The sequence below is a fragment of the Oncorhynchus nerka genome, linkage group LG25, assembly GCF_034236695.1.
Source record: "Oncorhynchus nerka isolate Pitt River linkage group LG25, Oner_Uvic_2.0, whole genome shotgun sequence".
Classification (NCBI taxonomy): domain Eukaryota; kingdom Metazoa; phylum Chordata; class Actinopteri; order Salmoniformes; family Salmonidae; genus Oncorhynchus; species Oncorhynchus nerka.
The window spans coordinates 32040604-32057506 of record NC_088420.1 but is presented as its reverse complement, the minus strand read 5'-3'; the positions used below and the strand labels follow the sequence as shown (position 1 = coordinate 32057506).

At 41.5% G+C, this 16903-nt stretch overlaps 1 protein-coding gene across 3 annotated transcripts in view; it reads left to right on the top strand.

Annotated features, from left to right (window-relative positions):
* Positions 1 to 16296, top strand: part of LOC115109398 (choline kinase alpha-like) — a 34190-nt gene extending 17894 nt beyond the window's left edge. For 2 of the 3 annotated variants that reach the window (XM_065009742.1, XM_029634237.2), the window contains 8 exons: positions 640 to 773; positions 1685 to 1789; positions 3650 to 3708; positions 3817 to 3904; positions 12470 to 12578; positions 12680 to 12786; positions 13340 to 13421; positions 14299 to 16296. In XM_065009742.1, the coding sequence (XP_064865814.1) occupies positions 640 to 773; positions 1685 to 1789; positions 3650 to 3708; positions 3817 to 3904; positions 12470 to 12578; positions 12680 to 12786; positions 13340 to 13421; positions 14299 to 14358 (744 nt within the window). In that variant the 3' untranslated portion in view covers positions 14359 to 16296. The remainder of the gene's footprint in view (positions 1 to 639; positions 774 to 1684; positions 1790 to 3649; positions 3709 to 3816; positions 3905 to 12469; positions 12579 to 12679; positions 12787 to 13339; positions 13422 to 14298) is intronic. The other variant, XM_065009743.1, reaches the window with a different exon arrangement.
* The last annotated feature ends 607 nt before the right edge of the window (positions 16297 to 16903 follow it).

Genomic DNA, 16903 nt, shown 5'->3' with positions numbered 1-16903 from the left:
ACCACTGAGAGTCAGGACACCCATTTAACAACCCATCTGCACCCTATATAGGGCAATGTCCCAAATCACTGCCCTGGGGCATTGGGATATTTTTTGTTTTAGACCAGCGGAAAGGGTGCCTCCTACTGGCCCTCCAACACCACTTCCAGCAGCATCTGGTCTCCCATCCAGGGACCAACCCTGCTTAGCTTCAGAAAAAAGCCAGCAGTGGTATGCAGGGTGGTATGCTGCTGGCAATGTAGAAAATAGTAAAAAAGAAAGAAAGAAAAACCCTTGAATGAGTAGGTGTATCCAAACTTTTGACTGGTACATCTTAATACATTTTTTAGAACAGCAGTAAAGATGTTTTAGTTATCCACTTAAAGTCCTCGGAGACCAAGAAACCACAGAGGTCAAGCAAATGGCCTTTAAGCAGCTTCTGCTGTGATAAGATCTTAAACTGTTAGTGTTGACAGTGGCCAGAGTGGAGGGAAGAATGCATTGAAGCTGGTTATATCCTCCATTCTTTTTGACAACCCTGTCAGCAGTTGATAATGTTGTCTCTGTTTATTGTTGCATAAAAAGTTGTCAGCTTGATGGGATTTAAGACAAGCTGTATTCAGCTAAGACTTGAAAACCTGATGTCCTTTGTGTTAATAGAGTCGCAAATTGGACACAGATGAGCTGAGCATGCCAAGCATATCTGCTGAAATAGCTGAGAAGATGGCCAAGTTCCATGGTATGAGAATGCCTTTCAACAAGGAGCCCAAATGGCTGTTTGGAACTATCGACAAGTGAGTTGGTCTCTTATAATGCAATTTCCAATAGAAACTGTAAACCCTCTTTGCCTAACCTGACCTCACTGAAATCTCCAAACAAACATTAGCTATCACACATATCTCCTCTTACAAAATGGTTGCTAGTTTGCTTTTGTTGGTCAATCCTCAAGTCACCTGGTTTGAGAATAACAGAGAGGTTAGGAGGACCTGAAATATTCTGCTTTTACAAAATGTGATGCTGTTTTCAAATGAAACACAATACCCTGCTCTTGTTAAAGCTTTTAGAATTTATTTGTTTTTTCCACATTTTGTTGCATTGCATCCTTATTCTAGAGGTAATTGAATTGTTTTTTCTCTCTAATGATCTAATATAATTTCATGCAACAGCCCTCAAGTAGAAACAAATAGAGCTTGTGGAGAAAGCAGCGGTAGAGCACTAACGTGTGGAATGCAAAGGAGTGACAAACGGTACACCAAATTCCGTGGGTTAAAATGGATTTGATTACATGTTCAAATTGAAACAGTATGTTTCCCGAAGTATTTGAAGAATAAAACACGCCAATAACAGACTTAGAGAATGTTCTTTGCCTTCCTTTTGATTATGTGTTTTATGAATGGCCTAGTGAATTGACTTACAGTATTTACTTACAGTTAAAACAGGGCATATAAGTTGTTTAATGGATTAGCTTATCGGAGTGAAATATTGACTTGTTGACCTGCTTCGTGGCCTAAGGATAGTTTCAAGGAAATCACAGAGAAAAAGTTGCTTGTCCTCACAGATAATGCGTCATTTGTACGAGTATAGACAAGAAGTGCATTATCATCATCGCTGTGATAAAATAGTGATATCTCTCTTATCTTTAAACTCTACAACCTCTTGTATCCCATACGTACCCTGACTGTCCTAATGTTTCCCCTATCCACAGGTACCTGAACCAGGTGATGAGACTAACCTTCACCAGAGAGTCACACATTCGCAAGTTTGCCCGTCTGAGGAGCTATAATCTGCCCCAGGAGATGGAGAGTCTCAAGTAAGGCCACCCTGGTTCCTGAATCACGTACATAACACCTTTTAGACTAAGCACACAGGAACAGACATGATTACATGTAATATGCAGTAATTCAGATATGTAATAGTCACGTGGTGTTTTCCAATAAAATGGTGTGGAATCCAGTCAACAATAATAAGCCAATAATTCCATACAAAGACTCTGTTGTCTGAGTGGTTGAAATATGTGTTGGAATTTGGCATTCTGTTTTTTGGGGGGTAAACAGTGAATTAGTGGACATATACAGTGCATTCGGAAAGTATTCAGACCCCTTGACTTTTTCCACATTTTGTTACGTTACAGTGTTATTCTGAAATGGATTACATAATTTCCCCCCCTCATAAATCTATACAAAATACCCCATAATGACAAAGCGAAAACAGGTTTTTAGAAATGTTAGCAAATGTATTAAAAATATAAACAACAGAAATACCTTATTTACATAAGTATTCAGACCCTTTGCTATGAGACTCGAAATTGAGCTCAGGTGCATCCTGTTTCCATTGATCATCCTTGAAATGTTTCTACGATTTCATTGGAGTCCACCTGTAGTAAATTCAATTGATTGGACATGATTTGGAAAGGCACACACCTTGACAGTACATGTCAGAGCAAAAATCCAAGCCATGAGGTCGAAGCAATTGTACGTAGAGCTCAGAGACAGGATTGTGTCGAGGCACACATCTGGGGAAGGGTACCAAAAATGTTCTGCAGCATTGAAGGTCCCCAAGAACACAGTAGCCTCCATCATTATTAAATGTACAAAGTTTGGAACCACCAAGACTCTTCCTAAAGCTGGCCGCCCGGCCAAACTGAGCAATTGGGGGAGAAGGGCCTTGGTCAGGGAGGTGACTAAGAATCCGATGGTCACGCTGACAGAGCTCCAGAGTTCCTCTGTGGAGATGGTTGTCCTTCTGGAAGGTTCTCCCATCTCTGCAGCACTCCACCAATCAGGCCTTTATGGTAGAGTGGCCACGCCTTTGTAAAAGGCACACGACAGCCCGCTTGGAGTTTGCCAAAAGGCACCTAAAGGACTCTCAGACAATGAGAAACAAGATTTTCTGGACTGCCAAGATTGAACTATTTTGCCTGAATGCCAAGCGCCACATCTGGAGGAAACCTGGCACCATCCCTATGTTGAAGCATGGTGTTGCCAGCATCATGCTGTGGGGAGGTTTTTCTGCGACATAAACTGGGAGACTAGTCAGGATCTAGGGAAAGATGAAAGGAGCAAAGTACAGAGAGATCCTAGAAAAAAAAAAAAAACCTGCTCCAGAGTGCTCAGGATCTCAGACTGGGGCGAAGGTTCACCTTCCAACAGGACAACAACCCTAAGCACACAGCCAAGACACCGCAGGATTGGCTTCGGACAAGTCTCTGAATGTCCTTGATTGGCCCAGCCAGAGCTCGGATTTGAACCCAATCTCTGGAGACACCTGAAAATAGCTATGCAGCCACGCTTCCCATCCAACCTGACAGAGCTTGAGAGGATCTGCAGAGAAGAATGGGAGAAACTCCCCAAATACAGGTGTGCCAAGCTTGTAGCGTCATACCCAAGAAGACTCAAGGCTGTAATTGCTGCCAAAGGTACTTCAACAAAGTACTGAGTAAAGGGTCTGAATACTTACGTAAAGGTGACATTTCATACCTAAAAAACAGTTTTCTCTTTGTCATTATGGGGTATTGTGTGTAAATTGATTAGGGGAAAAACTATTTAATTCATGTTAGAATAAGGCTGTAACGTAACAAAAGGTGTAAAAAGTCATGGGGTCTGAATACTTTCCGAATGCATTCTAACTTCTGCTTCTTACCTGCTGAAATATGGCTTGTTTTTCTTTGTAGATCTTTGCTGGACTCCACTCACTCCCCTGTTGTTTTCTGCCACAATGACTGTCAAGAGGGTAAGGATCTTAGGCATAGTATTGCTTTCTGTAAAGCTAGTGAAGATAGTATTATAAATACAAGGTATTGTACTGTGTGGTGTAATAATTATTCCTGTCATCCTTTAGGAAATGTCCTGCTCCTCAGTGGTCGTGAGGGCTCTGACGGACAGAAGCTCATGCTGATTGACTTTGAATACAGCAGTTATAACTACAGGTCTGTAACTCAGGCCCTAGTGCATACTGTAATCATCCCCTTTATTACTGTAATTGTCCCCTTTATTACCGTAATCATCCGCTTTACTTCCGAGTCATAGACAAAACATGTATACTGAATGTACAGCATTTCTTTGGGTTTCTGAGAGCTGAGGCACATTCCTCAGAAAAGGAGCCAGATCCAGCAGTAAACACTGTCTGTCCAAGGTGACACTTTCTCTGCAGAATGTAAATCGTATTTAACACAGAGAGGGATGGAAGGAATTTACCCAGGTAGTTTGTATTTGTCATGTTTTTTACAACATTTAAGACAAGAACGTAGCCGCACATATTTGTGATCCAAAACATCTGGGTTTCTGAGTCTTATTTCATCATGTAAACAAGCCAGCCAGACCAAACAATCCATCCAGTCTCTTACTGTAGTTTTTCCTGTACCACTTAGTATTGAGTTTGTTTTGTAAAGTGTGGAATTCACGAGTGCCCCATTTCTCGGAAAGGACTTTCACTGTTGTTGGCCTTGGCTCACAGCTAAGTTAGTACCGTCAAAACAGCCAACCCCTGCCGTCCTGACCCTCAGGCTCTCTCATGGTCATTGTACGTCACCACACGTGCTCCTCATTCTCAAGCCGGATCAGGTTTCACTGGGATCTCCTGTGTCCTCCCCAAAGCTTTGATTGTATGGGGGTCTAGGGTAAAACATAGATCATGTTTAGGAAGCTGGGTGCTCATAATAAAACAGTATTAAGTCTAATGGACATATGTACGCTTTGACAAAAGTCCAAGGAGGCCCATATTAGACTCACATTTTGTTTGTTTTCCCACTGTTTTTCTTCCAAGTCGGGTTCATTGGCAGCTAGTGAGGCTCGCTTGAAAGGGCTTGAACTGTACAGGTTTTCAACATTGACCCATATTGCCGCAGCCACGGGTAGAGAAAGGTTGGAATGGAGTTTAGCCTCCCAAGTTGTTCCTTTTGTCTGGTTTCCACAGCAACTGTGATTCCCTTCGCAAAGAGCTACCTATTTTCACTCCCTTTGTTAGAACGTCTCTTCCTTTGCTATGGGAACATTTTACTGTAGGTCTAGTTTTCATTTGGCCAAGCAAGGAAAGAGCCCAAGGAATCATAATCCTGAATACATGTGGCAATACAATGTCAGTCAAATTAAATCTTATTTGTCACAGGGGCTGAATACAACAAGTGTAGACCATTCAATGAAATGCTTACTTTTACATGCCTTTCCCGACAGTGCAGAAGAAGAAAATAAAAACACAATAGAAATAAAACATAAGAATGAAGCTGCCTTCAGAAAGTATTCAGACCCCTTGACTTTTTCCACATTTTGTTAGGCTTCAGCCTTAATCTACAGTTTATTAAATTGTTTTTTTCCCCTCATCAATCTGTGTTGCTATCATGTTATCATGTTGTGTTGCTGCCATGCTATGTTATCTTAGGTCAAATCACATTTTATTTGTCACATCCACATGGTTAGCAGATGTTATTGCGAGTGTAGCGAAATGCTTGTGGTTCTAGTTCCGACAGTGCAGTAATATCTAACAAGTAATCTAACAAATTCACAACAACTACCTTACACACACACAAGTGTAAAGGGATGGAATAAGATATAACATATAAATATATAATATATGGATGAGCGATGGCCGTGCGGGATAGGCAAAATGCAATAGATGGTATGAAATACAGTATATACATATGAGATGATTAATGTAGGATATGTAAACATTATTTGGGGCGGCAGGGTAGCCTAGTGGTTAGAGCGTTGGACTAGTAACCGCAAGGTTGCAAGTTCAAACCCCTGAGCTGACAAGGTACAAATCTGTCGTTCTACCCCTGAACAAGCAGTGTTCCTAGGCTGTCATTGAAAATAAGAATTTGTTCTTAACTGACTTGCCTAGTAAAATAAAGGTAAAATAAATATTAAAGTGGCATTATTTAATGTGAGCCTCTATGTTAGTGATGGCTGTTTAACAGTCTGATGGCATTGAGATAGAAGCTGTTTTTTTGCACCAGCACTGACCTCGCCTTCTGGATGATAGCGGGGTGAACAGGCAGTGGCTCGGGTGGTTGTTGTCCTTGATGATCTTTTTGGCCTTCCTGTGACATCGGGTGCTGTCGGTGTCCTGGAGGGAAGGTAGTTTTCCCACGGTGATGTGTTGTGCAGACCTCACTACCCTCTGGAGAGCCTTGCGGTTGAGGGTGTGCAGTTGCCGTACCGGTGATACAATCTGACAGGATGCTTTCGATTGTGCATCTGTGAAAGTTTGAGCGTTTTAGGTGACAAGCCAAATTTCTTCAGCCTCCTGAAGAGGCGCCACAGCACACTGTCTGCATGGGTGGACCATTTCAGTTTGTCTGTGATGTGTACGCTGAGGAACTGAAAACTTTCCACCTTCTCCACTACTGTCCCGTCGATGTGAATAGGGGGGTGCTCCCTCTGCTGTTTCCCGAAGTTCACGATCATCTCCTATGTTTTGTTGATGTTGAGTGAGAGGTTATTTTCCTGACACCACACTCCGAGTGCCCTCACCACCTCCCTGTAGCCTGTCTCGTCGTTGTTGGTAATCAAGCCCACTACTGTTGTGTTGTCTGCAAATATGATGATTGTGTTGGAGGCATGCATGGCCACGCAGTCATGGGTGAACAGAGAGTACAGGAAGGGGCTGAGCATGCACCCTTGTGGGACCCCAGTGTTGAGGATCAGCGAAGTGGAGATGTTGTTTACTACCTTCACCACCTGGGGAATGTCAGAATGTCCAGAACCCAATTGCACAGGATGGGGTTGAGACCCAGGGCCTCAAGCTTAATGATAAGCTTGGAGTGTACTATGGTGTTGAATGCTGAGCTGTCGTCAATGAACAGCATTCTTACGTAAGTATTCCTCTTGTCCAGATGGGATAGGGCAGTGTGATGGCGATTGCATCGTCTGTGGACCTGTTGGGGCGGTATGCAAACTGAAGTGGGTCTAGGGTGGCAGGTAAGGGGGAGGTGATTTGATCCTTGACTAGTCTCTCAAAGCTCTTCATGATGACAGAAGTGAGTGCTCTGGTAGTAGTCATTTAGTTCAGTTATCTTTGCCTTTTCGGGTACAGGAACAATGGTGGCCATCTTGAAGCATGTGGGGACAGCAGACTGGGATAGGGAGCGATTGAAAATGTCCGTAAACACCAGCCAGCCAGCTGGTCTGCGCATGCTCTGAGGACGCGGCTAGGGATGCCGTCTGGGCCACCAGCCCTGCAAAGGTTAACACGTTTAAATGTCGTACTGACGTCGGCCAAGGAGAAGGAGCGGGGGGCCCCAAGTCCTTGGTAGTGGGAAGCGCTGGTGCCACTGTATTATCCTCAAAGCGGGCGAAGAAAGTGTTTAGCTTGTCTGGAAGCAAGACGTCGGTGTCCATGACATGGCTGGTTTTAGTCCGTAATTGCCTGTAGACCCTGCCACATACGTCTCGTGTCTGGGCCGTTGAATTGCGACTTTGCTTGTTTGATTGCCTTCCGGAGGGAATAACTACACGGTTTATATTCTGACATATTCCCCGACCTCTTTCCATGGTTGAATGCGGTGGTTTGCGCTTTCTGGTTGCGGTAGGTTTTAATAGTCACTGGGTACAACAGTGCACTGCAGTGCACTGCACCAATGCACTTCCTAATAAACTCACTCACCAAGTCAGCATATAAATCGATGTTGTCTGAGGCTTCCCAGAACTTTTTCCAGTCCACGTGATCAAAACAGTCTTGAAGCGTGGATTCCATTTGGTCAGACCAGCGTTGAATGGTTCTAGTCACGGGTTCATCCTGTTTGATTTTCTACCTATAGGATGGTACGAGCAAGATGGAGTTGTGGTCGGATTTGCCGAAGGGAGGGCAGGGGAGGGCCTTGTATGCATCGCGGAAGTTACAGCAGCAGTGGTCCAGTCAATGTGCTGGTAGAATTTAGGTAGCCTTCTTCTCAAATTAGCTTTGTTAAAATCCCCAGCTACAATAAATGCAGCTTCAGGATATATGGTTTCCAGTTTACATAGAGCCCAGAGAAATTCTTTCAGGGCCATTAAGGTATTTGCTTGGGGGGGATATACACGGCTGTGACTATAATTGAAGAGAATTCTCTTGGGAGATAATGCATTTGATTGTAAGGAATTCTAGGTCAGACGGACAAATGGATTTGAGTTCCTGTATGTTATTATTGTTACACCATTAGTAGTTAATCATGAGGCATACATCCCCGCCCTTCTTCTTACCAGAGAGATGTTTGTTTCTGTCGGTGCGACGATTGAAGAAACCCGGTGGCTGTACCGACTCTGACAACATATATTCCGAGTGAGCCATGTTTCCGTGAAACAGAGAATGTTACAATCTCTGTCTCTCTGGAAGGCAATTTGTGCCCTAATTTCGCCCACAAAGTTGTCTAGAGCCTGGACATTGGTGACTAAAATGCTTGGAAGCGGAGGGTGGTGTGCTCGCCTTCTAAGTCTGACCAGGAGGCCACTCCGTCTGCCTCTCCTGCGGCGACGACATTGTTTTTGGTCGGCCTCTGGGATTAGATCCAATGTCCAGGGTGGAGGTCTGAACAAAGGAGCCACTTCAGAAAAGTCATATTCCTGGTCGTAATGTTGGTAAGTTGACGTCGCTCTTACAGTTGAAGTCGGAAGTTTACATACACTTAGGTTGGACTCATTAAAACTTGTTTTTCAACCACTCCACAAATTTCTTGTTAACATACTATAGTTGTGGCTAGTCGGTTAGGACATCCACTTTGTGTATGACACAAGCCATTACAAAAATTGTTTACAGACCGATTATTTCACTTATAATTCACTGTATCACAATTCCAGTGGGTCAGACATTTACATACACTAAGTTGACTGTGCCTGTGGATGTATTACAAGGCCTACCTTCAAACTCAGTGCCTCTTTGCTTGACATCATGGCAAAATCAAAAGAAATCAGCCAAGACCTCAGAAAAAAAATTGTAGACCTCCACAAGTCTGGTTCATCCTTGGGAGCAATTTCCAAACGCCTGAAGGTACCACGTTCATCAGTACAAAAAATACTACGCAAGTATAAACACCATGGGACCACGCAGCCGTCATACCACTCAGGAAGAAGACGCATTCTGTCTCCCAGAGATGAACGTACTTTGGTGCAAATCAATCCCAGATCAACAGCAAAATACCTTGTGAAGATGCTGGAGGAAACAAGTACAGAAGTATCTTTATCCACAGTAAAACAAGTCCTATATCAACACAACCTGAAAGGCCGCTCAGCAAAGGCAGAAGCCACTGCTCCAAAACCGCCATAAAAAAGCCAGACTACGGTTTGCAACTGCACATGGGGACAAAGAATTTACTTCTTGGAGAAATGTCCTCTGGTCTAATGAAACAAGAATAGAACTGTTTGGCCATAATGACCATCGTTATGTTTGGGGGAGGCTTGCAAATCGAAGAACACCATCACAACCGTGAAGGGGGGGGGGGCAGCATCATGTTGTGGGGTGCTTTGCTGCAGGAGGGACTGTTGTACTTCACAAAATAGATGGCATCATGAGGGTGGAATATTATGTGGATATATTGAAGCAACATCTCAAGACATCAGTCAGGATTTTAAAACTTGGTTGTAAATGGGTCTTCCAAATGGACAATGACCCCAAGCATACTTCCAAAGTTGTGGAAAAATGGCTTAAGGACAACAAAGTCAAGGTATTGGAGTGGCCATCACAAAGCCCTGACCTCGATCCTATATAACATTTGTGGGCAGAACTGAAAAAGCATGTGCGAGCAAGGAGGCCAACAAACCTGACTCAGTTACACCAGCTCTGTCAGGAGGAATGGGCCAAACTTCACCCAATTTATTGTGGGAAGCTTGTGGAAGGCTACCCAAAACATTTGACCCAAGTTAAACAATTTAATGGCAATGCTACCAAATACGAATTGAGTGTATGTAAACATCTGACCCACTAGGAATGTGGTGAAAGAAATAAAAGCTGAAATAAATAGTTCTCTCTACTATTATTCTGACATTTCACATTCTTAAAATAAAGTGGTGATCCTAACTGACCTAAGACAGGTAATTTTGACGAGGATTAAATGTCAGGAATTGTGAAAAACAAAGTTTAAATGTATTTGGTAAAGGTGTATATAAACTTCCCTTCTTCAACTGTATATCCAATAGTTCTTCCCAGCTGTGTGTAATAACACGTAAGATTTTCTTGCCTAACAATGTAAGAAATAATACATAAAAAAACAAATTCCTGGATAGTTTCCTAAGGACTTGAAGCGAGGCGATCTCTGTCGGCGCCATCTTGCTATCTGTGGTGTCTTTTTTTGTAGTGTTCGGGTGTCTCTCTTGTTGTGATGTGTGTTTTGTCCTACATTTTTTATTTATTTATCCCAGCCCGTCCCTAGTTATATAAAGGTTAAATAAAAATAATATAAAAAAATAGTTTTAAGATTGTTTTGCTAATTTATATAAATAAAAAAACATGATGTATCACATTTACGTAAGTATTCAGACCCTTTTCTCAGTCCTTTATTGAAGCACCTTCGGCTGCAATTACAGCCTCAAGTCTTTGGAATGACGCTACAAGCTTGGCACACCTGTATTTGGAAGAGTTTCTCCCATTAATTTCTGCAGATCCTCTCAAGCTCTGTCAGGTTGGATGGGGAGCGTCACTGCTTAGCTATTTTCACATGTTCGATCGAGTTCATGTCCCGGGCTCTAGCTGGGCCACTCAATGACATTTAGTGACTTGTCCCGAAGCCACTCCTGCGTTGTCTTGGCTGTTTGCTTTGGGTCGTTGTCCTGTTGGAAGGTGAACCTTCACCTCAGTCTGAAGTCCTGAGTGCTCTGGAGCAGGTTTTCATCAAGGATCTCTCTCTCTACTTTGCTCCGTTCATCTTTTCTTCGATCCTGACAAGATGTCCAGTCCCTGCCGCTGAAAAACATCCCACAGCATGATACTGCCACCACCATGCTTCACCGTAGGGATGGTGCTAGGTTTCCTGCAGACGTGACCCTTGGCATTCAGACAAAATCGTTCAATCTTGGTTTCATCAGACAAGAGAATCTTGTTTCTCATGGTCTGAGATTCTTTAGGTATCTTTTGGCAAACTCCAAGCGGGCTGTTATGTGCCTTTTACTGAGGAGTGGCTTCTGTCTGGCCACTCTGCCATAATGGCCTAATTGGTGAAGTGCTGCAGAGATGGTTGTCCTTCTCCAGTCTCCACAGAGGAACTCTAGAGCTCTGTCAGAGTGACCATCGGAATCTCTGACCAAGGCCCTTCTCCCACGATTGCTCAGTTTTGCTGGGTCAGCCAGCTCTAGGAAGAGTCTTGGTGTTCGCTGCTCTGGCCCCCCAATGGTGGAACAAACTCCCTCACGACGCCAGGACAGCGGAGTCAATCACCACCTTCCGGAGACACCTGAAACCCCACCTCTTTAAGGAATACCTAGGATAGGATAAAGTAATCCCTCTCACCCCCCCCTTAAAAGATTTAGATGCACTACTGTTCCACTGGATGTCATAAGGTGAATGCACCAATTTGTAAGTCGCTCTGGATAAGAGCGTCTGCTAAATGACTTAAATGTAAATGTAAATGTAAATGTTTACAAACTTCTTACATTTTAGAATGATGGAGACCACTGTGTTCTTGGGGACCTTCAATGTTGCAGAAATGTTTTGGTACTCTTCCCCAGATCTGTTCCTCGACACAGTTCTGTCTCGGAGCTCTACGGACAATTCCTTCGACCTCATGGCTTGGTTTTTGCTCTGACGTGCACTGTCAACTTTGGGACCTTAAATTGACATGTGCCTTTCCAAATTATGTCCAATCAATTGAATTTACCACCGGTGGACCCCAAGTTGTAGACACATCTCAAGGATGATCAATGGAAACTGAGCTCAATTTCGAGTCTCATAGCAAAGGGTTTGAATACTTACGTAAATAAGGTATTTCTGTTTTTCGTTTTTCACAAAACATTTTCTAAACCAGTTTTTGCTTTGTCATTATTGGGTATTGTGTGTAGATTGTGGAAATTGTTTTATTGAATCGATTTTAGAATAACGCTGTAACGTAACAAAATTTGGAAAAAGTAAATGGGTCTGAATACATTCTGTAGGCACTGTATATACAGGAAGTACCAGTGATGTACTGGGCTGTCAGGGCCTGAATAATACAGGGGCTGGGGCCCAATACCTATGGGGGCCCTTGATGCAGAGATTTTCTTTTTTTTTACTGCAACCTCCAACCACAGGATCCATTATCAATGAGTGTAGATAGTCTACTTCCGCTATACTAATCATCAGATGGTGGAGGAGAGGATTTAGGGGGCCCACGTGGGTATCTGGGGGGCACTGCCTTGGTTGTGTAATTGATTAATAAAAAAACAAAGCCCCTGGGCCTATGATTTGTTACTCCGACCCTGTGGGCTTTCCACACCAGCCTTTGTCGTGAAAATAAGCTTATAAAATATCTGGTGTTACAGACAGGACTGCTGACGTGACCAATGTGATGTCATTGTTAATGTTGTTTTTTTCTCTCCATATTTTGTGCTTTCAGGGGATTCGACATAGGAAACCACTTCTGTGAATGGATGTATGACTACACAAATGACAAGTTCCCATTTTTCCATGTCAACTCAAAGAATTATCCCACTAAAGCCCAACAGGTGAGTAAGGATGACAAAATGAAGGCTTTTTGTCCTCTGAATCTGAATGAGTGGCTTTTTAGGCAAAAGCCATCTAATAACCTTGATGTTTCTCTTTGCAGCTGCATTTCATTGGAAGCTACCTGTCAGAGACTGACCAGGGATTTCAGAATCTGAGCACTGAAGATCAGATTAAACTCAAAGAGGAGCTGTTTGTGGAAGTCAACAGGTAAGGGCACCAAGGCATTCCTCTTGAATGTGGGGCACTGTGTCTCAGACACACAGTATTTACACCTCATGAGTCATTATTTTTATTTTTTATTTTAGCGGAAGCTCTTATCCAGGGTGTCTTATGAGTGCATTTGTACTGGTCTCACATGGGAATCAAACCCACAACCCAAGCATTACAAGCACTGTGCTCTACCAACTGAACCACACAGGACATATGAGGACAAGATGACTTACTGTTTTTTTGTTGTTGTTTTTTTAAATCTGAGGATACTTGTGGTTTAGTACTTATAATGGCCTCCTGTTGAGAGAGCAGCAGTAAATCATAACAATAATGAACCCTTAAGACTGGGCCTCTTGGTTACTATAAAATGCTCCCTGGGAAATAAAACCCTGGAATCAGTCCAGTAGTGATGAAATAGCATATTTCCATGTGGCTGTTGCTGTGGACCAAAGGTTTGCTCAGTTCACCCAGCTGTATGTTTAATGGACCATACTGTCAATGTGCTTGTCCGCGGTTTTATTGAAACATTTGCCTGTTGGTAATTACACAGGTTTGCTCTGGCTTCGCACTTCTTCTGGGGTCTGTGGTCGATGATTCAGGCGAGAATCTCCACCATTGAGTTTGGGTATATGGTAGGTGTCCATTATCTGGTTGTCATGCTTTTGTTTTAAGCATTTGTGTTTGTGATATAAACAAAACAGCCATTCTCCCTAAGTTCCCTTACGTTGATTACTTTTTTTCAAACCCAATCAGTTTTCCACGGTGATTCAACATTATCACATTGAATTTTTTTGTTGACATGGAAACAACATTGATTCAACAAGTTTTTCCCAGTGGTGTATGTTATATACAGATGTAGAATCTTAATTTGATCACTCTTTTGTTGCTGAGAATTTCCCAGCACAGCAGGAAATGCAAATGTGTTGTGTATTTGAGGTTTAAAAGGAATGTCTGACTTGATTTGTCCTAATAATAAATGTATCAACCCCTACAAAAAATGTCCAATAATTAGAATCCACATAATAATTTCCTGTTGCTCCAGAATTATTTTCCTGCTGTAGCAAACTGTTTCAAATTAAGATCCTACATCTTTAAGACAGGATATTTAGATGAGCTTATATTAACAGTATTGACTTTTCATATATCCTACTATTGTCCAGCTAATAGCCTAACCACAAATCATGCCACATTATGGACTAAACCTTCTTATCCTGTTGCTGCAGGCTTATTTTGCTATGACAATACTGGTCAAATTAAGATTCTAAGACCAGTGTGTTCCTTGCCATGTTTTGTCTCACAGATGACTCTGAAACTATACACAAGTATTTTCCATGGTCAGGGCAACCTGATAACCACTGGGAATGTGTCTGAGAATGATTCTTTCTGTTATAGTTCCTTTCTATGCCGAACTATATACAGTATACATACCTTTTCTTTCTCTTTATCTATTGTCTGAAATCCATTCTGTGCAAATGTTCCAATATTTTTCTTTCCTCTGTCTGTCTACAGGAGTATGCCATGGCCAGGTTTGATGCATACTTTGAGCAGAAGCGGAGCCTGGGTGTCTAAGTGAGGGACCACATATAGTAACAAGGAGGTGGAAGATAAATGGATTAATAGCGCTTTACCTGAAATGAATGCAGACAGGGTGTAGGACCATGCTTAATGGTGATCCCCTGCTTTGGGAATGAAATGCTCACTACAGTTGTTATTGCATGGACCAAAGTGAAACCATGATGAATATCTGGTTTGGTGTTAAATTATGCCCCATGCATTGCTGCTCAGTATTTACACAATATTAAGCTCCTAATATTACACATACTCACAGGGCACAGTTGGTTCTTGGCTTGTCTTTTCAACAAAATATCAGAAAGATTAAGACGGGATAAAAATCTTCATTCTGAAAGGAGGTCTGAGTTACATCTCTGGGAAGTCTATTACTGTTTGGAAATGTACTGGGATAGTGGAAAAGAAAGGAAGTCTCAATGACCCTTGCTAATTGAAAAGCCAGTAATCTGTGACCTAACTGTGATAAGCCAAATGGCCATGTCGACTCAGTGTCTCAACTTCAATTGATTATGTTTGGTTCTTTGCATCCATGCTCAGTTTTCCTCCATTCTTTATCAACTGAAATTCCTCTAAAATGATTTGTATATGGAAATATCTAGAACCGCCAATGAGATGGGAGCATCTCTGGCCAACAGCATTTTTTTCCACCTGCAGTACTGTGAATATAATGTGCAAAATGTGACCTGAAATACACTAGTGAAGGTAACCTCACAACTCTACTCTGTACTCACTCTTACTTTACACAGTCCCCAGAAATGGTTTCAGCTCTGAATATGTCATTGAGCCAGTAATGATATTTAAACAGATATATTCATCAAGAACACATTGGATAATACATTGGTAAGGAAATAGCAAGCAGCAAAGCTTGCAGTTCAGCTGGGTTAAGCAGTTGTAGATGAAGTTGTGAGAAGAACTCTTAGCAAGGTGTTACACAAATCCTCATGTAGAGGTTTTGAATGTTTATAATGATATCTTTAGAATATGTTTGGGAACTGGAAATATTTACTTGACTTTTTTTCCAATTCATAACCGAACTGTGAGAATTATTGATGTTTTATATATGAATTTGTATTCTGTATTTCATCATATTTGTTTTATGTAAAAATGTTTATTTCATCTTGTTACAATGTTATTGAGACCGTTATGAGCCTTCACTTTGAAATGTCATCGTTATGTATAATGTCAGTGTCACTTTTTTTCGTCACTTCTTCCCAATGCTTGGATGCAATTAGCCTAGGGACGAGGTTAGTGGCACTTTCCTGACCCAGTTTATTTTTTAAGATAAACGTTTTCTATTATTCCTCAAATGAAATAAGTATTTTTCATAATAAGAAAGTTGTCTCTTTCCTATGAAATATGTCTCACTCCTGTTTTCTCCACACCTCCTACAGAATTGTGTGATCAACTACATTCCATTCTCGTGTATACGTATATATTTGTATATACCTTACACCTCTCTTTCATGCTATATTATTAGGTTGAGACAAAATAAGAATTGACCCAATTCAAAATGTAATTGTTTTCAAATGTAATTGACAGTGTCACATTCAAATTTCTGAGTAGATCCTTGGTGTATTTCATGTCTTGCCATCCAATACAGTGATCAAATAAAATGTACATGTAATTGATTATCAAACATGGTAAGAAGGAGCTCCTCTACATTACACTGAATATTGTTGATAATGTATATTGTATACTTATGGATAGTTGAATTGAGTGTCCAAATTTGTTTATGCTGTGAAAAGAACCAAACTACTCTATTTTGTGCAAACATTTAGCCTTGCTTAGCTATACAGGTATGCAAAATACTATAAAAGAAGAAACAATGTACTGTATAAAATAGTACGGGTTAAGTGCTTTGTAAATGTACCACTATTGCAAGTGCATACATTTACTGTACCTTCTACTGCATTGTATAAATACTACAGCAAAGAGAAAATGTGTAGTCTTGCATTTGTGTGTCTCACTGGATTCAATGAAAATATTTGACAACATATTATTGAAAACATGAAGCAGTAAATTATTTCAGTGCACACACCTGATTCGAGAAATAATATTAGTCTGTGTGACTGCTCTTACAAAAAGACATGTCAAATTTGCAGTTTCACATATGAAAATCACATTTTCAAGCAGTTTTCACATGTTCACATTTGAAACTATATTTTCACAAGTATTACTTTGAGTTCACACCAACTATTCACATGTGAGGATAAAAACATGTTTTCACCTAACATGTAAATTGCAGTTTCACATGAAAATCAAATGTTGTACATGTGGAATTGCAAGTTCACATGAAAATCAATCACGTGAAAATCAAATTTGCAGATTCACATGGAAGAAAATGCCATATGTGAAAATCTCACTTTCATATGTGAAATTGCAGATTCACATTTGGGGTTAAAATGTGTTTTTCTCCTCACATGTGAAAAGATGGTGTTAACATGCCGCAGTATCAATGTTTCCACCGGTGAAATTCCACCAGGGTGACCACATCTAAAAAGCCCAACTGCGTGACACGGGAACGATTTTGCGGGACATTTACAGA